The sequence below is a fragment of the Daldinia decipiens genome (assembly GCF_022478715.1).
Source record: "Daldinia decipiens strain CBS 113046 unplaced genomic scaffold F4813scaffold_6, whole genome shotgun sequence".
NCBI classification, from domain to species: Eukaryota; Fungi; Ascomycota; class Sordariomycetes; order Xylariales; family Hypoxylaceae; genus Daldinia; species Daldinia decipiens.
The window spans coordinates 368,916-393,024 of record NW_026054549.1 but is presented as its reverse complement, the minus strand read 5'-3'; the positions used below and the strand labels follow the sequence as shown (position 1 = coordinate 393,024).

Below are 24,109 nucleotides of genomic sequence, written 5' to 3'. Positions count from 1 at the left end.
CTTTATACCACGTGGTATCGCAATCTACGGCATATGCATGTCTCATCAGGCCTGGATCCAATGAGAACTCGGGGAAACGCTTATTTCAGCTGAGCAGGGAGGTCGAGGTACAGAAGCGAAGGCATTCCCAGCACTGGTAGATTTTATATCCAGCGCAATTATGTATGAAGCCTAATGATCGCCACCGATGGCTTGCTACGGTCTCTGCAGGAACCATGGCCGCCGTTAGACAACCGGCAGGGGCTCCGGAACCAATCATGATTCTGAAGAGGCTCGCCAACAGCCCAGGGCAGGGGGATTGTAAAAAGAATATCTACATTACATAGAGCTTACTATCGCCACAAGAATATATGATCCTAGTATAAGACGATGAGCCACATATTATTGTATCACGCCCTGGGGTGGTTCCCTCTTTGGGCGATGTCGGTGCGACGAGGTCAGGCATCGCTGCGATCACTAGCCACATCATATCGACGCAACAGATAGCTAAAGGGAGGGGGAATGAGGCGTTATGGTAGGTATTGATAGATTAATATCATTGTTTGAGACACGTAAAGTTGCCACTTCTGAGCCACAAGTCTAAGAGACTTTCCGACCGAAATAGGGTATCACAATAGCCAATGACAGGGCTCTATCAGGTAGAAAACTTTCCTCATCCGGCAGTCATCCGCATTTGCCACATACCTCATAAGTAGACCAGTTGAGGGGGGAGAGATCTTCTACGCTCTGCATCCAATATGCATTATCCCTTAATGAGCGCTCACCGACGACGAATCGCCTATGCACTACGTGTGATCCCCGAGTTGACAGCGATACCCAACTTGCCACAGCGACTGCGTTGGTACCTACGTATGTAAGTAAATAGGATCGGGACGTGGCCTGACGAGCAGAATTGGGTCAAGCCTCACCCATATGTCAAGCCGGGGCGGGGCAGGGCAGGGCACCAGCTTTACTGGGCAATATCGCTCGAGGATCTTCGAGATCTAACGACAGTGGCTAGTGAGGTAGCGTTTGACGGCAGCGAGCTAACGCCGCAGCGATCGGCGGTCCGGTTACCGTTTCCAGACAGGATCGTGGCCGAGAGAACTCCGGCACTTATTAGTCCGAAGCCAGTCCTTAGCTAAGTTTAGCGAGCGTGAGTTTGCAATACACTAAATGTCGTATGGGCGAGCTAGCACATAGATGTACGTCTTGGGCCCTCGTAGCATCATATCCCGAGCTTGTTGCGATATGATAGTATGTTTATCGATGATGTGGTTAGCCGGTAACTATGATGGGAATATAGCTAGTTAACTTGATAGACTGTGTGTTGTTAATCCGCCTGTCCGCGCGGGGGGTTGCTTCTACGGGTGTGAAGCCCGCCTATGTACCTAAGGTATGTATTAGTGCCTTACGCATGCCACGAAGGTAAAGAATACGTAATAGCGCTCTATTTTATATTCGCTTTAATCTAATGAGGATATCTCCCTAGTTATATTCTGTACGTAAGTAAAACCAATCCTCTGGTAAGTCGGGATATATTTGCAGATTTAACGGGTGACGTCATATGTGGTTTATTAGCTATGTACCTCAGACAGCTCTGGAGGGGTTACCAGCAACTCTATTAGTGACGATGGAGGCTTTGGGTTTACGAAGTATGTTGCAACTTAGTTTTAACTTAACTACCTACCTAACCTAGGTAGTTAATACATATGCGCATATGGCGCCGTAGTTCGATACCTAAGTGAGATATGAGTTTAATGTATATCCGAGCTGAATCGCGCTATGTTATTCTAAGGCCATGCTAGTTCGTTAGGCTCGTTGTTATATGAAGCTTCATTGGCTAGCTCTGGATCTGTCGAGGCAGCAAGGTAAGTAGGAAACAAATTTTTTGTTTTCTCTTATTGGCTTCTGTGACGATACTTGCTAACTTTGAGTTATTTTACTATTACTCTTGATGGTAATTACGAGACGTATCCAAGGCCAATCTGTCTTCAACGAAGGCATCACTCTCGTTAAAATATATGTTCCGGTAACTAACTCTTATGTTTTACCAATTCTCATAATCTGGAACTCTAGTTCATATAATCGATAGGAGTGTAGGAATATTGAACTGCTTATAAGTCGGCTTGCCAGATATAAGGATTACTATTATGAAACTAACCACCTGTGCCGTCAACTGAGAAAGACGTCTGAGTACTTACGGGATAATAACGCAGATAGATGAATATATGTCTATTATATAGTAAGCTTCCGCTCATTTCGGGTGCCTCCTGTATAATTGTAAATGGTGTATGTGATGATTAAGTTAGTAAGTCAATCTAAACGAACGAAATTCACCCATGCTTCGTTAGGAGCAGAGTCGACTGACCACCGATAGGAATTTACCAGGGTGGCCGGCACACCCGTTGGACATTCTAAATGTTTTCACAAAGCTCGTATCAACCTAGGGCGAGGCTAAAACACCTGAATAAATGAGTCGTCTATAAGCCGTGCCCAATGACCCAAAGCAAAAATCTAGAAACTAGATAGTTACCAACTTCGTTCCGGGGATTATAGTTGTACTAGTGACTGGATTGCAACTGTTATCGGTGGTATGGACGTAAACAGAACAGTGATAGTGCCAAATAGGCTCATGGCAAGAATTGACAGCGCGGCAGCTCGCGGGTCGGTACGCAGGAGCAGCGCTGCTGCAATGGCAGACGAATTGGCGCCCATCGTCACACCGCGAGTAACGTAGTCGTCTGCATAAGTGAAGTGGTCAGTCCCAACTCATAAATACGTATGGTCCCCGATTGTAAATGCGGAAAATACAACGAGGCATAAAATCCGGAAAGGGTGCTCTCACCTTGAGGTATCTTAAGCAACGCCAACATACGTTCACCAACCAGCACTCCGACGATCCCACTCATAATAGCTAACGCCGCTACAGTATTCAAATCACCTCCCAAGTTAGCCGTTGCCGGTACAGCAAGCGCCAACGTAAGGCTGCGGGCCGCAAAAGCGAGACTACGCTGAGCGCTGATGCCGATGGCGTAGCAGATATACGGGTACGCGAACAGCGAGCCGACGGAGATGGCAACGTTGGGAATTACGATCGCGGCGAAGTGCTGCTTCAGCTCGCGCCGGTATCGGTACACGGGCAGTGCGAAGGAAATAATACTGGCGTCTAGCACGCTAGAAAACAAGTTGCCTGCCCCCGGGAGCCCGTGGCTACCGCTCCAGAGCTCTGCGTATCCGATACCCGTCTTGTACGCGGCAAGCGTGGACGGGAGGCTATCGCCTTTGATTAGACCGAGGGCCCAGAGGCCTAAAACCGTGAGCAGAGACGATACGAGGACCGGGTGGAGGTACCGTCGCCAGTTTTCCGGTAGGGACATTGCCAGGAAGTACGTTAGGATGTTGAAGCTTAGGTGCATCGGCATCGCGTACCCGGCGGCGTAATAGACGGGGAGCCCTACGAATAGGAAAGTTGCGCTCCAGATTAGAAGATCTAGCCTAGTGGTGATGGTCGCGGCCCAACGGTCTGATCTAGATGGAGGTATGGGGGCTTGTGGTGGTAGGCTGGGGCGGTCGGTGTCGCTGTCTACGAGGGTGCGGCTTGACTGTGAATCGTCTGCCTGATGCCCCTGTATAGCGTCCCGGGATGGAAGGGGACGTTGTAAATCAACCTCGTCAGACTGAGGGGTTGAATTACCCCGGCGCACCGAGGTTGCTGTCATAGGTATATCTTCGCTATCGGGGTTAAGCTCCTCTGCTCGCTCCGTCATAGCTCGCTTTGAAGACCCGAGCATAAGCTGTAAGGCCCGGGTCATATAGGCGGCGAGAGCCATCATCACGAGGAACCCGATAACTAAGTAGAGTCAGTATATTAGATCTTGACAGTCCCGGGGGCTTATTTCTGGTTACCCACCAAAGATTGCGATTATCTTAAGGACCTCAATTCCCCCTATTGACGGGCTCAGGGGTAATAACACGAATGAAGGCGTGAATAAAACGTTTATCCATCGCAGCGCCCAGTCGCCCTAGATGAAACTTCAGCATATAAGGTCATCCACGAAGAGGATAACGAGCCTAGTTACCGGGATCGCAATAGTAGCAACGATGCGCTTTGTCCGATGCTCGCCGAGAACTTGCTCGGACAGCAGCAGGGCCGCGAAAAGGATAATGAGACAGGCCACCGACGATGGGAAAGGCACGGACCCAAGGCCGAATAACTTATTAACCCCAAAACAGGCCAGCAGCATCAGTATTATGCCAAAGGGCACGTAAAGCCACGATTGTATGATGCTGCTCCGGGAATGCCGGAATGCCTGTGCGGAAGTCGTTCGATTAGCATGTCCGCGCATAAATTATTTAGGGGAGGATTTACGGAGATCATACAAGCTGTACGGCGGGCAGTAAGTCATCTACAATCCGTTTACGTCGGACTGCCATGGTGGAAGTATTATTAGATTAATATAATAAGAAAATTAACAAGGGAAGGGTATATTGGAATTATTCGAAGACTCATTCATTGTTATATAGGTACCTAGGTATGTTAGGTAAATTCGGATGACCGAGGCATTTTTATTGTTCTTATGGGGATGATCTATCAGCAAGTCGCCAAGCCACTTTTATTTCCTCTCGCATCGCCGATCTCGGCCTACTAGATGATAACCTGTTATGGCTTTGCTTCGGACTACCGGTTCGGAAATGTCATATGCTAGATGCCAACGACATTGACCTATACGCCCCTATCTGTGATCAAAAATTTTGGTGAAAGATTTGCCCAAAGTGCCGCCTTCTATAGGCCCTTATATTTAATACAGCTACCTCTTCTTCAATTCGGTGTAGACTAGGACTTTGAGCTCGGGTTCTCTGACCGGGTAAGGAGGCGGTGATTTCGTCTTGGCGAGTTTCCAAAGGTTCTTTAGTTCGCTAAAGACCTTCCATAGTTCTTCGTGCATAAAGAGGCACGACGTGTCAGCTTCTCGCACCTCGCAGTAGGTGTACACTCGATCTTCGAAAGTGTCGAGTTTGTTCCGTTCCGCAATATCTGCAAATCACACAGGCATATTAGCATATTTTCTATACATAAGAAAATAGAAGTCCAGCTTTGTTCTTCCCTGTAAGGTATAAGAAGAAGCACCTACCTCGGAACTTGGTGAACGTCTCTGAAGTCATCTGAGCAACTTTTCCTCGTGCCTGTGACTTTATCGGTGTGGGCTCAGGCTGCTGGCCACCTTCCTTCTTAACAACTCCCTGTCGACTTCGCTTCTTTCCTCTTGGGGCTGGTGGAAGGGGCTTGATGGCTTGGCTAGTCAGTTTGACCATAAAGTAGAAGGTGTCGATATCTGGAAAGTACGGGATGAAGTCTTCTAGAGTTTTGGGACAAACTGCTGTGACCTCATGGATTGTATTAGGACATAGGCATTGGAAAGTCGGTTGGGGCCAATTGTACATGATGGAAGGCCTCCAATTCTTTTTGTACTCGACCGCGACGCGTTTAATGCCCGACAACTTGTCGAAGTCGCCGAAGCGTCCAATATACGGGTTGGAGATGAGACCCTGGAACCGGATACAGACAAGGTCATGGTCACAATCAATTACAGCGCCGGGATGATCTCCGCGTTGAGGACGCCAGAGTTCCTTGGCTGATGCCCCTTTTAGAAGTTTGTTCGCGATCTCCCATGAGTACTTATCGGCCTTGGCAATGCTATCACGAACTCTCCATACCGAGGGATCAGAGTCCGGCTGACCGGAAGGGGTAAGCTCAACCCTTTGAACGCGAAGATCGGCTCCCCGTCTACCTATCCAAGGTCTAATTTTGAAGTAATGGACACCGGGAGAAAGCGAGGCCTGGCGCCAGATCTCAAGCTTTAGCTCAGGGATAAGTTCTTCGTACTTCAGGAACGACGGTGACGGCATTTTTGCTGACTGAATTCAGAGTGACGGGATTTAGTGCGGTGTCTAGGGTTGGCAGTTAGATCGACATCCGTCTGCGACAGGGTATGATGGTAAACATTGAGTAGATATAAAATACAAACCTTGACGGGACACGAAGTGTAGCGCGTATTAGGAGGCGTGTGTAAAAATACGTGAGTAATGATTTGCCGAAAGACAAAGTGTCTTGCTGTCGAGAGGGTAAAATAGAGTATCGGCGACGAACAAGACCAGAGCTTTTATTGTAAACGGTAGGAACGTGGAGTAAAAACTTCACACTCAAACGAAATCGCTTCCTAGAATATGGGAGATGAAATATAGAAGGGTAGGTAGTGAAGGTAGATATCAAGGTGGATAGATACTTGGTTTTTATATGAGTGATATGGGTGATGTGGGAAAACCCGAGGCTAGCAGTGACTATTGTGAAAATAATGGAAGGGCAAGTGCGAAATATTTGACGGGTGAGGAAGGTGTGATATCTCTTTGCAAGTGCTAGGAACTACTTCCACGACGCCGTTAGGTTGAATGGTTGAATAGGTAGGTAAATATACCTATGCTTCTAGGATAAGACGATGAAGGATGTCATGAAGTATTGGCAGCCGGCAGCGACTTCACACCTTCTCTGGCAGTAGAAGCCGTATAATACAGGTCAGGTAAGTAGGTACCTACATGGCCAATGCACAATAAGATATTAGAATGATGAATTAGACATTAGCTGGGGAAAGCTGCTAGGTGGAAGCAAACCAGTGGGGCGGTACAAGATATCCTAGGGAATCACCGAAATATAAAATAGAAGTAGTCGAGAGTACTGCAGTATCTCGAATAAGCTATGGTAGAAACTACCAGGCCAAATCTAACCCGCATGCCCAGCAGAATGCCCGAAAAAATGCTTCACTGAAAAACAAGGGAATCCAACCCAACTTATAAGAATGTTATGCTTGGACCAAAACAAGCTTCTATAAACAAGCTTAAGTTTACTCTACGGGATGATATGACTGTAGGAAAGGTCTGATCGCATGAAAAATTAAATAAACAGTAACTACATGGTATAGTACCAGCAACAACCTCGCGTGGGGTGACTGTATTGTATAAACTAAAGCAAAAAATAAAAAATAAAAAATAAAACGTCCAACCCCTTATTTACCAACTCGTCAAGTTAATGGCTCCCCAAATATCATAGATTACTCCATATTTTAAATCGGAACACTTAGCCTGTCTCTTCTCTTAGATACTACTCAGGTACTCACCATCTTCAGCCTGGAAACATACCATTTACAAGATATAATATGGGGATCTATCGTTTTGCTTTACATCAATCCTTACTAAAACAACTGCAGTGTACGGCAGACTATTACCTGTTTCAACAATACCTATAATTTTCTTTATGGAGATAGTTATAGATAGCAACAGATCAGGTTAAACTCTTATGCCACATATAAGCTACATAACGTATTAACTAGAGCGTGCCAATCTAGATCGTGAGTCAGTGTCGAAAGTGCTCATGAGCGAGCGTACGACTTAGATTGACGTAGTTTAACTATTTTAAACACCTAAAAATTCCATGTCACCACCTAAGATGCCTTGATGTGGTTTATTGGCTTGCTTTACTAAATCCCCTCGCAATGTTCCAACCACGGGATCAACAAACTCATACGTAGCGAATTATTATTATCGAAGGAGTGCTTAGCCCGAAATATTAGTATTTTTTTTCTTCGTCTTTCTTTTCCAGTCTTGGATTTGCCCCTAAATAAGTGCCACATAACTTGACACGGTAGAACATATGCTCGTTGAAGCTTCGGCAAACTACAATTGCTTAACCGAATCTAGGTAGTCACTAGTAAACTGAGATTGTCACCGTGAAGTGCAAGTATCCTCAATGTCCTAATTGTTCATAGACTTTACTTCGCTGGTATCCTTAAAGCGGTGCTTTGGATGTTCATTCATGTCGAGCTTGAAAAAAGGAGGCCAGGGAGAGGTCATTAGAACAAAATCCAACTGCAAATATCCGATTACCCCTTCATAAATATAATAACGGCCTCTCCTCTCCAGGAGGACTATCTACCTACCTATATTAACTAGCTTAAAAATCAAAATTACGAGGAGGTGGCTGATGGTCATTTGTAATAATCTTCACGTAAGCTTGGTGATAATGCTGCCCGTGATATCAAAACTGCTTACAAAGATACCTAACCTAGGTACCTAGATATCACTTAAAAGTATAATATAATATGAGTAACTAATTCTTATCATAAATACTGCGACTATCGTCCTAAATCACAAGAAATAAGAGGCAAAAATCTATTCCATCGCCTATTAAATAACGCGACTGTCGTAAAAGTCAAGCGCAAGCGCTTATTTAGTCCTACAAGGTAGTCATACACGTGACGTCCATTAAACCCCGGTGGTGTCCCGATCGATTAAGCACCGGCAACCACTGCTAAACTCTCGTAGATAGTCTTCTTTACGGCGTAGAAAGTACCACCAAGCTGGGTAGCGGGGCCGCCATCTGTCGGGAGACCGATACTTTCCACGTCAATCCGCCCTGCTGTAGTCTTCCGCACGACTACCGATCCATCGACTAGCAACGTGCCTTCGCCCCTAAACTCTGCCGTATGACCCGACTGCTGCATAGCTTTTCTCAGATCCGCCAGTCGTAAATCTCCTACGTGTAAAGGCTGGGCAACGGACCGTGTCGCCGAGGCCATGTTGGTGGGAAGAACGTCAAGTGTGGGCTCGACAGGTTCTTCCTCCACTACTTCGACTGGAAGTTCAGCCGAGTTCTCAGTTTTCAGGCGTTTGTTCGTGGTTTCCTCGTCGCGGCGTACAGCTAGCTCCTTATGTATTGCAAGCAGTCGTCCTGTAACTGTCGCAATGCTTAATCCACGAACGTTCTGCCACTTAAGTTGCTTTACAAGTGAGGGAGCCAACTTCACTACCCAAGCATTCGTGTCAACGCTCGCATCGATGGCCGTGCCTACGTTTGGCGTGTAGATACTAACGGAGCCTTCGGCTAATAGCTTCTTACAATCCGAAGCCAACGTCAAGGTTTCTCCTTCGTTTCCGCCGATGAGAATGAGTTTACGAGGTTGGATCAGGGGAATCAACATGTGCAAGCTTCGCTTGTCATGGATACCACTGAGGTCAATAAACTCTACTTCCAGCTTGATAGCAACGGTCTCCGTTGTTAACACTAATTTCGACGGGCCCAAGTTTGTTTCGTCTGGATCGTCGGGGATCCCATCGAGTTCGTCTTCGACAAGACCATCGGATAATGCCGGTTCAAACTCATCGGTGATGTTGCGGGTAAGGTGTGGTCTTTTGGATGGACCGGAACCCTGGTTTTTGCCAGATGTCGTAGCGTTGTCCCACTTCCGCTTCTTTCCAAGTTTCTCCTCATCCTCATCTCTTCCCATCTGTGCTTGGTCCTGGCCATCGTTATCGTCCCTTTCTTCTGCCCTTAGGAAATCTTCCGGTCGAATAAGCTCCCCATAGTCGTCAGCACGCTTTCGACGAATTGGGTGTGGAAACATTCTATCTCGACCCTTTTTATTTCTTACGTCAAAATCGTAAACACCCTTCTTCTTTAGTAATATGTTGATACCTAGATCTTCGTCTGTCAGAGCAGCCTTTTTCCTACTAGCCTGGCCCATCGTAGTTGCGGCATTCAAAGCCCTGCCCTGTTGCTCATTGTCGGAATCCTCTGACTCCGACTCTGATTCGGAAGCTTCATCGCCTACATCCCCTGTCGCTTCAAGCACATTGGCCCCTCCACTCTGAAGAGTAGTTTGAAGCTGACGCTGCTGTGCAAGCCATTGCTGATAGATAACGAGATCGTTACCTTCTAAGGGTTGCCTTTTTGCATCCGTAAATTCGAGCTCGTGCGTATCTGTGCCATTCGAGACCTCACTTGCGCGTTCCTGACTTTCTTTCCACCATGTCCAGAGACTTCTCGCCAAGGACGGACGTGTCTCCGAGGCTAAGGATGGGTACTCTGTTAAGATGACCATGTTTTTCGAGTCCTGCGCAATCCGTTTCAGTACGTCTTTCGAGAACCCCCACTCGAGTGTAGAGTCACTTGCGAGGATGACCCTGCCGGCTCTAGGGCTGTCGTCGGTTTCGCTACCGAAGACCTTCTCGATTTGACCCTTTCTGTCCAGTAGTTTCAGGAATCTAAAGTCGAATGGACCAGCTTCCTTACCAGATTTGGCGCCATCCGATGTGCCGTTGACTCGCCTAGAGCCATCGACTACGGCTTCAAATTCTCGAACGATGCCGTCGTCCATCCATTCGAGCATGCTACGAGCATATCTCATAGTACTGTGAATATTGCGCCCCGCAAGGTAAAGTTTGGCGGATTTTAGCTGACCGTCACCCGTTGCCGCATCTGCTCGCCACGCATGGTCCATCAGGTAAGCCAGCTCTAAGACTCGGGCGCTCGAGTCAATAGGTATTAGAACGGTACCTCCCCTTGTAATGCAGGCCTTGACCTTGTTCAACAATTGTTCATCTCGCTTGCTCCGGCCTCCAGCGATAGACGTCTTCTCGCCTCCTCTGCTGCTACATACCAGAGCAGTCGGCTTTCGTAGCTGTTCGATAATCTCAGCGCCTCCACCCCCTGCACCACCCAGCCAGGCCGCTCCCGCAAACACATTTTCGCGTCCTTGGTTCCAGTCTACGGCGTACACAATGGATTCCAGCCCGTGTTGTATATGCCATATGGTGCCTCCAAGAGTTCGACCTGAGTTGTACGCCGTGATCGTCAGACCATTCAAGGGAGGGGAAAATGGGGAGCCAAGTGGTTGGTGTGGTTGGGAGTACTTTAGAGGATGTATTAGGGAGAAATATGTCGCAATCTCTTCGGGCGTGGGAGCTTGTAGAAGTATATCGGAGGAAGACTGTTGAGCTGCATACGAAACCTCGTCGAGGGAAGTAGAAGATATCGTGGTGGCAGCGACGGGGGTAGAGGCGTAAAGATCTTGAAGCAGTGTACGACCTAGAGCGATGACAGGTGATGTCGCATATACTGGGATCGATGTAAAACGGGGGAAGTGTTTACAACAATGCGCATAGGCGGCAATGTGGTTTGTTGTAGCATGCGTTAGAAGAATTAGGGATAACGTGGGCACCTGTCTATAAGCAGCAAATATGTTAGTTATCCGGTTGATAATGGCATCACAGCATTAGGACTACCGGGCTAGAATACTTTTCTAGTTCCTTAAGCTTAGCGACGTCGAAGGACTCATCCCAGCCGACATCGACCAAAACTTTAATGCCTCCATCTAGCTCAAGGATAGATTGCGACGCGGCTGATTCTGATAGCGCTCCCTGTAATGAGCTAAAGGTAAACATGACTGCGTCATCGTATTAGGAGGCCTAATAGATGGTTCTCTAACACTCCCAGCTCCCAGTGCTTGGGATGGTTGATGGTTTATTGGCGATGTAAGATTGCGCCAATCCGGGGAAACTGAAAGGTGTTGTAGGTACAAAGGAAGATCGGAATGCTTCCAATTGAATTCGCGGTACCAAGTCAATTATTAGTATTATCTAAGCAGCCGCTAAGCTTCAGCTCATTGCCCATTTTGTGCAGGTACGCGTCAAATTAGTCACGTCCAAATAGTGCAGGCATTAGGTAGTTTAAGTACCTTGGTACCTACCTCACTTACCCATCTCAATAGGTACCTGCCCAGGCATCGTAATATCTAATATCTTTATAAGGCGTGTAACTATTCAGAGATAAATGCATATAGGTATAATATTCAATTTGTTTTCTTATGAAAATATTCCAGATACCATGATAACTTTTTAAAAATGAGATGAGATATATTCATTTATAAATCACACTAAAGTGATCAGAATTAGTTACAAGTTCATATTCCACAATATCCACAATACCGATAGGTTTCCCTCAGATGCCTCCTTAGATTCCCACAATCTCATGGCCGATGACAAAGTGACCTATAGTTATGTTACATCGTAACTGCGCCTCTTCTTCGAGCTCAATCCACTCGGGATCTTTATACAAAGCAAGCATGTTGTCAATGCTACGCAGCTAAACTGACATGAGATCATAGTCAAGAACCGTCCACTTTACACGGCCCATGTCCTTTAGAGTTTGGCGGAAGGGATACACTTCGGTAGTCCATTTCACAATCTACATATGAGATGTTGTCTTTCTTGTAGAGACAGACTTCAAACTTCGTCAGTGGGGTTTTGCTAAGGGATGCCATGATTGGTAGAAGATGAATAAGTTTAACTAGTAGTTATAAAGTTTTGTCGGTTCGTTTAATGAGAGAATAATCTCAGAAATTGCCATTAGACAAGAGCACTTATATATTAGGGCAATCTTCAATATACTCTTACTACTTCATCATGCGCACTGAAGCTTGTATCTCGATCCATAATTCTCAAAGAGGATCACTTAAGCAAAGCGCGATATATGATAATTGAGTCAGATAGGTGAGTCAAGGTTACCTGGCTACATGTAGGATTAAATATGCATCTCTAAGTTTGTTATATCACATGAGAAAAGTTATTGAGATTGCTTTGTTAGTATAATGTTAAATAATATCAAAAACAGTACGACTTGGATTTATTAACCTTCAACTCATGTAATACAAACAAACATAATACAGTTGGACTAAAAACAACTTGATTAAGTGCATGGACCACTAACGTCTTTGTATGGCATACCTAAATATAGTAAAGCCTCCTTTAGGCAGGTGGGGTATGGGATCTGTCTGTGGGGCAGATGACAGAGCCCCCAAAGCTAGCGCAGCCAAAGCAGCCAAAGCAAGAAAATTATCGGAAAATCACCGGAATGTTATCGTGTCAATTCCATAATTCAATTCAATATTTCCATCGATCTACGGCCCCTGGCTCTGTTCCATGCGCCGTCCTATCTTGGCTTCGATTTCAGATGCCAATTCCAACTGTAGTCATAAAAAAAAGACGAGACGGGACAGAAGGTCGCAAACAAATTCCTAACTAACAGCTTGCTTCCCTGTTTACTTCGTCCTATTGTCTATTGTCAATCGCCTCACCGAATTTATAGATACAGCTACAGCTACGGCTAAAGGTTACGCGTTATCCCCTATACACTATACACAAGATACCAGATACCAGATACCATGGAACATTTCCGATCTTCATGATTTGCCGATCCCCGAACTGAACCATACTACATCTCGAAATACCCGTATGCGACGAGACACATCGCATTAAATTGCCTACATAGTATCTGGTTTACGAAGAAATACCCGGTTAGATATCTAGCTGTTCTCCTTCATCATGGCTGATTACTCCATGTATCACGCATTGGGGCAGGGTGAGCAGCTTGATCCCAATGACCCCAACCGAACGAATCAACCCGCCCCTCCTCAATTTCAGCCGCCCATTGCTCAGAATCCCTACCAACAAGGCGCCGCCTATGGCTCTCCCGCACCCCAAAATCAGCAGTATTATGGAAGTCCCCCACCGCCTGTCCCTGGTACACCTGGGTTCGCGGCTCCGCAAGATACAGGCCTCGCCTCGCAGATGGCAGGTATGTCGTTGGGAGATGGGCAGCATACGGCAAGGAGAAAGAAGAAGGACCGACACGCCTTCCACTCTGTCGAGGCGCCGGCTGGCTCTTCTCAGGCATACAATGGTATACCACCAGCAGGGACACAGGCTACGGCTTTCTTGAACGCAGATCCATCTATACAAGCCGGTAACCAGTTTATTGGCCAACCCCTTTCGCCAAACCAGTTCCCGGCGCCTGTCAATGCCCCTTTCCACCCCGCAGCCCCAGCGACTCCTGCTGAATTCGCTGCGAGAAATAGTCAGATGGATCCAGGTCATGCGCCTACGTTCGTGCCAGCATCGGGTGGAGGACAAGTCTCGGCAGACGACATTCCCAGTGTACCAGCTTCCAGAGACGTGGCACAACAACACTACCTAAGCAATGTGTATCCAACGTTTGAGCGTCATGTGCCTCCCCCAGCTACTGTCTCCTTCGTTGCCTATGACCAAGGCAATTCCTCGCCCAAGTTTACGCGATTGACAATGAACAATATCCCAGCCAATGCGGAAGGCCTAAAAAGCACTGGGTTGCCTCTAGGTCTCGTCTTGCAACCACTAGCTCGCCTTCAGCCCGGTGAAATGGAAGTCCCTGTACTCGATTTCGGTGATGTAGGACCACCGAGGTGTCATAGATGCCGTGCCTATATCAACCCTTTCATGATGTTTCGTTCGGGGGGCAGTAAATTCGTGTGCAATCTATGCACATACCCTAACGATACCCCTTCGGAATATTTTTGCGCGACTACGCCTCAGGGTGTGAGAGTGGATCGGGATCAGCGACCCGAGCTGACAAGGGGAACAGTCGAATTCTTGGTACCTAAGGAGTACTGGACGAAAGAGCCGACAGGTCTCCACTGGCTATTTGTGATTGATGTTACCCAGGAATCTTACAATAAGGGCTTTTTAGAGGCTTTCTGTGAAGGCATTCTTGCCGCGCTTTACACTTCAGAAGAGAATGATGAGACGGATGAGAGTGGTGAGCCGAAACGGCGAATCCCAGCTGGTGCAAAGGTCGGATTCGTCACATACGACAAGGACATACATTTCTACAACTGCAATGTGAGTATCCAGCTAACTTGTTGAAAAGAAGTGTCCCTGACAACCAGTTAGCCCGCTCTAGAACAGGCACAGATGATAATCATGCCCGATATCGAGGACCCATTTGTTCCGCTTAGTGATGGGCTCTTCGTTGACCCATATGAATCTAGAGCTATTATCACGTCGTTGCTTACGCGATTGCCGACCCTGTTTGCAGACATTAAAAATCCAGAACCCGCCTTACTGCCGACATTAACGTCATGCTTGGCCGCGCTGGAAAAGACCGGAGGCAAGATTGTATGTTCGTTGTCGGCTTTACCTACATGGGGCCCCGGACGGCTTTTTATGAGAGACGACGGGAAGTATCCTGGTGGTGAAATAGATAAGAAACTTTTCTCTACCGAACATCCCGCGTGGAAGAAAGCTGCAGAAAAGATGGTAGCGGCCGGAGTTGGTGTTGACTTCTTTTTGGCTGCTCCGTCAGGTGGATATTTGGACGTGGCTACCATTGGTAAGTCTACATACAAGACATGATTCTATCATCATCGTAGCTAACCGCGCGCCCAAGGCCATGTCTCGTCTACGACAGGCGGAGAGACGTTTTACTATCCCAACTTCGTGGCCGGTCGCGATAATACCAAGCTCTCCCTTGAAATCAAGCACACCGTCACAAGGGAAACAGGTTATCAAGCTTTGATGAAAGTCCGATGCTCCAATGGTCTCCAAATCTCCGCGTACCATGGCAACTTCATACAGCATACCTTCGGAGCTGATCTTGAAATAGGTGTAATAGATGCCGACAAAGCTGTAGGTGTAACGTTTGGCTACGATGGAAAGCTTGATTCGAAGCTTGATGCCCATTTCCAATCCGCCTTGTTATATACAACCGCATCAGGCCAACGACGAGTAAGGTGTTCCAACGTGATCGCTAGCGTTAGCGACAACCCGAGAGAGTGCATGAAATTCGTAGACCAAGATGCTGTCTACACGATTCTCGCTAAGGATGCTGCTTCTAAACTCGCCTCGACTTCTAGCACCCTCAAAGACATAAGACTAGGATTAACAGAGAAAACCATCGATATATTAGCAGGGTATCGCAAGAACTTTTCATCCCAATCGCATCCTCCCGGACAACTTGTTATGCCGGAGAAACTTAAGGAGTTATCAATGTACATGCTTGGGCTTCTTAAATGCCGAGCATTCAAGGGGGGCAACGAAACATCTGACCGGAGGGTACATGAAATGCGCATGATTAGGTCAATAGGCGCTCCGGAGCTCAGTCTCTACCTATACCCTAGGATGATACCCATTCATAATCTGAACCCGGAGGATGGATTTCCCGATGAACAGACAGGCTATTTAAAGATTCCGCCAGCCGTTCGTACATCTTTCAGCCGAGTCGAGCCAGGCGGCGTATACTTGGTGGATAATGGGCAACAATGTTTATTATGGTTCCATTCTCAGACATCGCCCAATCTACTAGTAGACCTCTTCGGAGAGGGCAAGGATAGCCTCAATCAACTCGACCCGTATAGCTCTTCATTACCAGTCCTACAGACACACCTGAACGCCCAGGTCCGGAACATAATCGAGTTCCTCAAAATCATGCGCGGTTCCAAGGCGCTGACGATCCAGCTAGCTAGACAAGGAATTGATGGAGCCGAGTATGAGTTTGCAAGAATGCTAATTGAAGATCGGAACAACGAAGCGCAAAGTTATGTAGACTGGTTAGTACATATACATAAGGGCGTACAACTTGAGGTAAGTTAATTTCTTGTTCCCTTCGCATTACGATAGGCTGAAGGTTCTGGTGGAATTAGCTGGTGCTTTAGAAGTGGGTGGAGGACATTCACTAACATTGCTCGATGTAGTTGGCTGGGCAAAGACGAAAGGAGGGCGATGATCATACTTCACTAGCGTCAACATTTCAAGGGTTGAGGCCGCAATATTGGTAGAATACCCCTATATCAACAGTTACGTGTACAGATAGGTTTGAACCCAAGGACCCAGGGTTAAAAGGTGTACCTAACCTCAGACCGAGACTTTGAAAAAGAATCGACTCTAATACCCAGAGTGCATGCGAGTATTTCGGCCTTTAGGTTACACCGCATCGGCATCAGGTCATGCTTTTCACAATATGGGAACGGCATCAAGCCTATACCATATGACCAGCCTGTTCTCCAAGTTGACTTTGTTGTGATTTCAATGTAAATCCGTGTCACCGAAGCTCCCCGATCAAGACATGCCAATCTCTAGGTCACCACTTTTTTATTTTCCGCAAAACCGTCTTATGAAAAACACCTGTGCATCTTTCCTAGTGAAGACGAGAAGAATCTTACTTCGGCCGAAACTCCCTGCATCTCGCCTGTGACCACAGCCAAGCAAACAACACAGCGGAAGTGCAATCCAAGACATCTGAAAATAGCCGACTACTTCAGCCCGTTCCAATGGCTCGTAACGGCCGTGAGCCCCGTTTGAACGTATAGGATATTACTTCACGGATATTATTGACTTACACTTCCATTGCATACGACTTTAAGACAGTGCATTCTCGCGATTATCTCCTAATAGCTGGAACTTGACAAGTCAGAGTAGGTACCTTAGATACTCACCTAAGTTAGTACCTAGGTACGGGGCAGCTTTGCGGTGGTTATAGCCATTTCATATGCAGCCATCCTTACGTGTCGACAAATGCACAATTGCAAAGGAGAGGACTTCACATGGACCAGGCCATATCACGCCTCGCGCTAGGCAATTAAAGAGATTTATCACACTTCAGCCAGCCTCACACATCTGCTAATCACGTCTATAGCAGCATACGTTCCCTCTTATTTGCACTGGTAATCTTGTTAAATCGGATACTATCTAGCTCTATAGACCTGCCATGTTCAATAGTATCGCATACCTTGATAATACGAGGCGTGACTTATTATAAGTCGCATTAGTGGTTCTGGACTTCCTTATTATATACGCGATCTTCAAGACCATCCCGCTGACAGGCAATAACCTAGCCGGATTATCATCAGCCGCTCGTACTTTTCCTTCGCCTTCTAGAACTTAAGAGAAGTTTCAAGTTTTCTCCCCATCGCAAGTAATTACCCAGTTTTCTTTATGGCGTAACCAGAGACCAGATGTTTCGGTACCTTGCGCTTGGATCCGAGCTATGGTTCTGGGACTCGGGAACTCACAGGACTTCTCAGACATACATTCGGAGAAGTCTAAGTTGTAGTCACCAATATCGCGTGTGCTGATTAAACAGCTACCTATGCATACTACCTAGGTAGGCTCCAATCAAAAAAAAAACCTTTCGAAGTTCTCCAGTATGTAAACGCGAGCATCCGGAAATGCGTGTGCCTGTTTGCAACTCCAACTCTCAAGGCCCGATATGATACTTGACCCCTTGCCGCCTTACAGCTGGAGTATATCTTTAGGATTCTGTGGCGCTCATTAATCTCCTAGGCTAGGTGGCTAGAACGTGCTTACAACCTCGAGGAGTAAATATTTTACGGGCGAGGCTCAGCCCACATGGGTAGAATACAATAGGATAGGTCTCGCCTATCTATCTCAGACCGGGAAACGTCTGCGCGCATTGTCCTAGACCTAATATAGGAAGGAAAGACATTCGAGTAAGGGCTAGGATAGGATGTTAGGTAGGTCGCATATGAAATTAACGCTGTGCTCTCCAGGGTCGACGCCCGATGCTCCCCGTAGATGGCGTAAAATGTAACAGTACCTACAGGATATGCACATCCCATGGCCGGACGCCTAGTGGCTGCGTATACATCACATACGATATCAAGGTCTAGACGGTAGATCCCGAGCTATACCTTTAATCTTTAGTCACTTACGTTTTATTCTCATACCTACCTAGGTAGATACTTACTTAGGAGTTTTGCTTCATTCTCATATACCTCCATACCTTATGCATGCATGGTGTGATATTATCTTGAAAGGCCGGTCAGAATTTAAGTAATTTGGACCCTTAGGGGAACTCTAGCCGCACGCCATATAAGCCTCATGATTATGCTTTGACGGCTCCATGACGAGAGCCCAGGCCCGGCCAGCGTTGAAAAAGAAAAAAGAAAGCGTTCTCTCAGTACCCCCACCCCTACACCGGTCTTACTCCCATGCAAGTTTGGCGTTTGCTTACATGATAGTTTAATATGATATATGATCAAGATTTGCAGGGTAGTATATGTGGCGTTAGTTACTCCGAACTTTACTTACAGAATCAAGTTCTAATATCGTAAATAGCTACTAAATCTTGAATTGGTGTAAGATCCGTGCGACTCGAGCTTTATAATAGATAACTCCTACGTGCTGCATGTCTATGATCGTTGAGGGGCTTGGATCGCGATTCAGTCCGGCTTAGCCGATCCTTTTATCACATGAAGACATTCACGGTTGAAAACGTAAGAGGATCGACCTGCTCCTAATAACGGAAGTAAGACTTTTCCCTTTTGAAGCCATCTGCGTATGCGTCTAAGTAATGCAGTACCTGATATGTTATAAACTCTCAACTAAGGTTGTTATCAAAATTAAAAACGACAGCCCCGATGACCTCAAGTGTTAGAAGTGAACCAGTAACCGGAATATATGATGTTTCATAATGAATAATAAGAGATTGTTTAAGATGATATTATGATATATCATTATGTGATAGAAGCAGGTAACACAACGTAAGTGATTAGAATACATGAATAATTAACATAACGACCGATTCTTTACTCTTTATATCCAAAGACTCGCATACAATTACTCAATTTCGACGATAAATAATCAAAAACCCCCAGCCCTTGAATTGGTTAATTGACTTAAAAGTCCCGGTATACGACCGGATCGTCGGGTTGAATCCACCCACACGGGTTCGTATAACACTCGACGCTGTGTAATGACGTACGAGGACTCAACGTCCCGCACATGTTAGAACTTCTCCCTTCCTTTTCAGGATGTAAGCATAGAAATCCCGTATCGGGGATCCGGTCGGCTCATGACACCCTGGATCTCGCTGGGGTCGAAGACGCGCGAGAATATCTCGAAGTCGCTTGGCGTCGACCCGGAGCCGCTACTGGAGCTCGAGCTCGAGCTGGAGGATGCCTTCGACTTGCTCTTCGAGCTACTAGAATGGTGACTGTGACTGTGACTGTGACTACTGCTGCCCCTGCTTTTCTTGGCAATGTCGTCGAGGATTAGTTTCGCGGTGCTCTGGTACTGGTCCTCAAACACGAAGGCGACGTAGTCAAAACGGCCCCGAATATCTGGGTCGTAAAGGAACACTTCGCGCCAGAGCTCAGCGAGCTCCTGTGGTGGGTTGCGGTGTCCGTTACCTAGGCCGAAGTCGCCGATAACGACGGTCCGGTGCTCGTAATAGACGCAGATGCGCAGAGCAGCGCGGATCTTGTTCCTAACCATTTCGCGCTCCAGTGGGAATGCATATTTGGAACCGCCGTGGCTTAACTTGGGCCAGCGCGCCGCCGGCATCGAGACTACCGGAAGGTCGTACCATTGGTCTAGTTTCTTGTATTGGTCGTGTGGCCCACGGAATACCACGACAAACTCAGAATAGATGCCCCCTTCGGACGGGATGGGGTAGTTGCTCTCGACATCAGATCCGGGACCGGGAGTGCTAAGTGTTGCCGATAGATTACTGCGTCTACAGAGTCGTTCTTCGTATCCCACCTACGTAAGTAAGTAAGCGTATAAGTAAATAGTAGCCGCTGTAAGTATGTAAATGTAGGAAAACTTACTACACCCGTCTCCCAGTCGCCGCCGGCTCTCTTGTCATTCGCCGCGCATATAAATGGTATCCGAATGTTGACCTTCTCTTTCCAATCGATGGCAAAGTCGACAGGATCCCCTGAGCAAACATCTGGATATTATGTTAGAGTAGGGTGTGTAGATATTATTCACGACAAGGTTATATGTACAAAATTCCGGAGGGGATGGAGAAAACCCGCTGATTGAGCTCTGGAGCGGAATCTGCGCCAGCGGCTGCTGGAACAGATACGAATGGGTTGGCCATTGGCGGGCGTATTCCGCTCTTATGACAGGGATATAATGTCGCTTCGTTTCCGCCGCAACTTCGGAAGGCTTAGGTTTTGAAGAAGGCATTATGAAGAGACTTGACTGTCGGGTAGAATAGCAGAAGGTCGGTATGAACAAGTGACTAGTCGACAACGAAGACTTAATTCAAATAGCCGGGCTTCGATATCGTTTTATATAAAATAATATATGAAAGGATATATGAAAGATGAGACGGGATGCAGCTGCTCCATCTACCTACATTGACAGCCTCGAATAGGATGGGAGTCATATTCACGCTGAGGTATCAGGCACGTCCCAGTCAGGTCAACGGCGGGCAGAGGACGGGAGAAACTCTTGTGTCACCAATACAAGATGATTGCTCTTATCGAGTCCACTATGTCCTAGACATTGAGATGAAGTGAATTCAGACAATAGGTTAAGAGGCTCGCTATTCATAATATAAACCCACCGCAGCGCTTCCGCGCCGTCTTTACCAGCTTGGTATTCCGGTAGGTTGGGAGAATTAGACATCTGTCTTTGTGATACAGCTCGGCTCCCAGGTAGATGGAATCGCTGTTCCAGTCGAAGATCAGGGCGCACTGCAGATAACCGAAGTCGGACAGATCTGGTACTCCTAAGCCCGCAGCATCGTAGAACTTCTGCGGACGAAACGATTTTTAACGGGTGATGAATCTATTAGCCGTCTTACTGCAGTCGAGGGTTCGCGAGCAGATGCTACAATAAGCAAGATGGCTGCGTCTTGTTTGTATCGATAGTCGTGAACGGGGTTGGTACAAAGTAGGCAGGTAAGTAGGTAGGTAGCTAATCATAAGGGGCGTTGTTAAGCCCCTTTTGGCGAGGATTCACCGGAAAAGCAAAGCTAACGAGCATAATAGACACGGGAAGTCCGTCTCGACGGCTTCACCGGATATAGATAGATAAGAGTGCTCGTAGATAAATAGTAACACTAAGTCTTCGTTATTCGTCAGAGATTGACGTGCATACCTTGTGACGGGAACTTAGCAATCACGATCTACGCCGAGGTTGCTCACACAACTATATCGAGTATTTATTTAATGACCCTCTGTAGTATGATGTCGTCCATGAGCTGAATAATAAGTAAGTTCCAACCTTGTTATCTTTCAGTCGTGCTTTCAGCTTCCTATATCACAATACGCAACAGTTGACTTTGAAGTATGCCTGGCAATAGCCATTCTGTAAAAAATAAATAAATAAATAAAATAAAATGAATATTTCGGAGCATGAGACCGGGTCGCGTAAATTAGGCTTGGTGCAACTCGAGACGGCTTCATCTTCATTAAGAGATATGAAAGTGGATGAATGATGACTAACTACCTACCTAAGTTAATAGAAAAGAAGAATATGTATGTTCATGTGGTCTGTGCTCAAAACCCGGTCTAGGATAAACTTGACTTTCCGAAAATTGACGACTGATTTTAATACCTAAGGCATTCCATAATTTTTTATAAGAGAAGACATGTCATGTAATGAAGCACATAATACACAACCTTTTAATTAGTATGTGTCCATGATGTTCACGAATGAATCGGAATCACCTGAACTTTCCGAACATCTCATAATAAATTGTGTGAGATGAATTCTATCCTCCCGCTTTTGAGAGGAGCGTCACCTAGAGCCCCCCTGAAGCTCTCATCACGGACAATACCGCGCGCTTTCGTTTCAACCGTCCCCAGTTCAATCGCTGGTTTTCTTAATTTTAAGCCGCAAGAACCTGTCTCAGATGTGAATATTCATGGTTTCGTTCGGTCTGTCCGTGCACAGAAACGATATCACTTTGTCTCTCTCGGCGATGGATCCTCTCTCGAACCACTCCAAGCTGTAGTACCTGCTGACCAGGCTGAAGGGTACGAGATCCAAGTTTGAATCAAACCTCTGCAATATCCACCATTGCTAATGATGATGCATTCGATAGTCTGAATATTGGAGCAGCAGTCCGACTACATGGGTCTTGGATTCCATCTCAAGGCCATGGACAGAGCCATGAGTTGCGAGTTGAACGAGCCGTAGTCTTGGGACCGTCCGACGGTAAGGTTTGTTGAAGCTTAGAATCCCTGGCTGCCGTGCCTCACATTTCTACATGATATAGCTTACCATTTCATAGACGTTCCCGTTGCAGAAGAAATACCAGACTCCAGAATACCTCAGAGCCATGCCCCATCTTCGTCCGAGGATACCGTTCAATTCAGTCGTCTTACGGCTTCGCTCTGAAATCATCGCATCCCTAATGAGGTTCTTTAGCAGCCGTGATTTCGTACAGACTCACACACCCATCTTCACTTCATCAGACTGCGAGGGCGCAGGAGAAGTCTTCCGCGTGTCGTCTGGTGATCCTGTTCAATCCTCTCCAGAGTCTGAGACACCAAAGTCTTTCTTCCGTCGCCCTGTATATACGACCGTGTCAGCTCAGTTGCATCTGGAAGCTCTAGCTCAAGCCCTCGGTAATGTCTGGACTCTGTCTCCAACATTTCGTGCAGAGAAAAGTGATACACCACGCCATCTTAGCGAGTTCTACATGCTAGAGGCAGAAATAAGCTTTACTGACAGGTTGGATTCCTTAATGGACCTTGTTGAGGATATGCTAAGACATGTCTGCACCGATCTGGCCGGATCGAGAGTTAAGAATGAAATCTTAGCACGCGTAAGTGAGAGCTCCTCAGATCTGGCCACAGCAGAACAAGTTTCCCAGCGTTGGGATGGTCTTATACGAGAACCTTGGCCGCGTATTACATACACAGAAGCCATCGAGCTGCTGAAGCAGTCAGAAACGCCGTTTATTCACAATCCTATTTGGGGCCAAGACCTTCACACTGAACATGAGAAATATATTGCTATGAAAGTAGACAACGGCAATAGTCCCGTGTTCGTCACGAACTATCCACGAGACATCAAAGCTTTCTACATGAAGGCAGACGCAGAGAACCACAACACGGCAGCACCTGGTACAACTGTCGAATGCTTTGACCTCCTTGTGCCAGACTTCTGCGAGATTGCAGGCGGGTCCATGCGCGAGCATCGATTAGAAAACCTGGTGGAGTCAATGCGCAATCATGGGATGACCCCGAGCATCACCCCAGATGATACCACCGAACTATCGCATACGGTCGAAAATAACCTTAACTGGTATGTTGACCTACGACGCTGGGGCTGTCCTCCTCATGGCGGCTTCGGCTTGGGTTTCGATCGGCTGATATGCTATCTCTCCGGGGTCCAAACAATACACGACACTTCCGCGTTTCCCCGCTGGTACGGCCGATGTGATTGTTGAACACAATATATCTACTAGCGGGCATGCCGTGCTCGTTAACGCTTACTTCTCTGGGACGTAGAGAGTGTCTTGTACCACCTTCGCACAAAGCAATATTGGTTTTGTTGACTTGACTGCCGAACAAGCTTTGTGGCGTCTGTTGTGCGTTGATTCGGATTTCACGAGGGCAGAATCAAAGTCTAAGGCTAGTTTTTGACAGGTCCTAAACACAACGTACGGGTCTTGTGTTGCCATATCCACTCTCCGTTTATATTAGGAGGAGCTCGAGGGATACCG

The 24,109-nt window shown here is 46.8% G+C and overlaps 6 protein-coding genes across 6 annotated transcripts; 2 read left to right on the top strand and 4 right to left on the bottom strand.

Moving 5' to 3' along the window:
• Nucleotides 1–2,532: 2,532 nt before the first annotated feature.
• F4813DRAFT_379229 (LrgB-like family-domain-containing protein) lies at nt 2,533–4,416 on the bottom strand (the record flags this gene model as incomplete). The annotated part of the gene is made up of 5 exons (XM_049245428.1): nt 2,533–2,723; nt 2,828–3,832; nt 3,893–4,004; nt 4,062–4,292; nt 4,363–4,416. 5 exons carry the CDS (start codon nt 4,414–4,416, stop codon nt 2,533–2,535), a joined length of 1,593 nt encoding a protein of 530 aa, XP_049102386.1.
• Nucleotides 4,417–4,653: 237 nt separating this feature from the next.
• F4813DRAFT_349919 (uncharacterized protein) lies at nt 4,654–5,961 on the bottom strand. The gene has a single exon (XM_049242236.1). It carries the CDS (start codon nt 5,887–5,889, stop codon nt 5,050–5,052), a length of 840 nt encoding a protein of 279 aa, XP_049102385.1. The 5' UTR covers nt 5,890–5,961; the 3' UTR covers nt 4,654–5,049.
• Nucleotides 5,962–8,110: 2,149 nt separating this feature from the next.
• Nucleotides 8,111–11,393, bottom strand: F4813DRAFT_349918 (beta-lactamase-like protein). Its single transcript, XM_049242235.1, has 2 exons — nt 11,108–11,393; nt 8,111–11,034 (listed from the first exon to the last, which is right to left on the bottom strand). Exons 1-2 carry the CDS (start codon nt 11,251–11,253, stop codon nt 8,322–8,324), a joined length of 2,859 nt encoding a protein of 952 aa, XP_049102384.1. The 5' UTR covers nt 11,254–11,393; the 3' UTR covers nt 8,111–8,321.
• A 1,798-nt stretch (nt 11,394–13,191) lies between these two features.
• Nucleotides 13,192–16,457, top strand: F4813DRAFT_379227 (beta-sandwich domain of Sec23/24; the record flags this gene model as incomplete). Its single annotated transcript, XM_049245427.1, has 4 exons — nt 13,192–14,523; nt 14,575–15,013; nt 15,071–16,263; nt 16,374–16,457. 4 exons carry the CDS (start codon nt 13,192–13,194, stop codon nt 16,455–16,457), a joined length of 3,048 nt encoding a protein of 1,015 aa, XP_049102383.1.
• Nucleotides 16,458–19,126: 2,669 nt separating this feature from the next.
• On the bottom strand, nt 19,127–20,731 carry F4813DRAFT_294017 (uncharacterized protein). The gene is made up of 3 exons (XM_049240662.1): nt 20,430–20,731; nt 20,250–20,371; nt 19,127–20,181 (listed from the first exon to the last, which is right to left on the bottom strand). Exons 1-3 carry the CDS (start codon nt 20,611–20,613, stop codon nt 19,447–19,449), a joined length of 1,041 nt encoding a protein of 346 aa, XP_049102382.1. The 5' UTR covers nt 20,614–20,731; the 3' UTR covers nt 19,127–19,446.
• Nucleotides 20,732–21,870: 1,139 nt separating this feature from the next.
• F4813DRAFT_379225 (asparaginyl-tRNA synthetase) lies at nt 21,871–23,833 on the top strand (the record flags this gene model as incomplete). Its single annotated transcript, XM_049245426.1, has 4 exons — nt 21,871–21,911; nt 22,242–22,412; nt 22,481–22,598; nt 22,670–23,833. The coding sequence occupies 4 exons, from the start codon at nt 21,871–21,873 to the stop codon at nt 23,831–23,833; spliced, it is 1,494 nt and encodes a 497-aa protein (XP_049102381.1).
• Between the last annotated feature and the right edge of the window lie 276 nt (nt 23,834–24,109).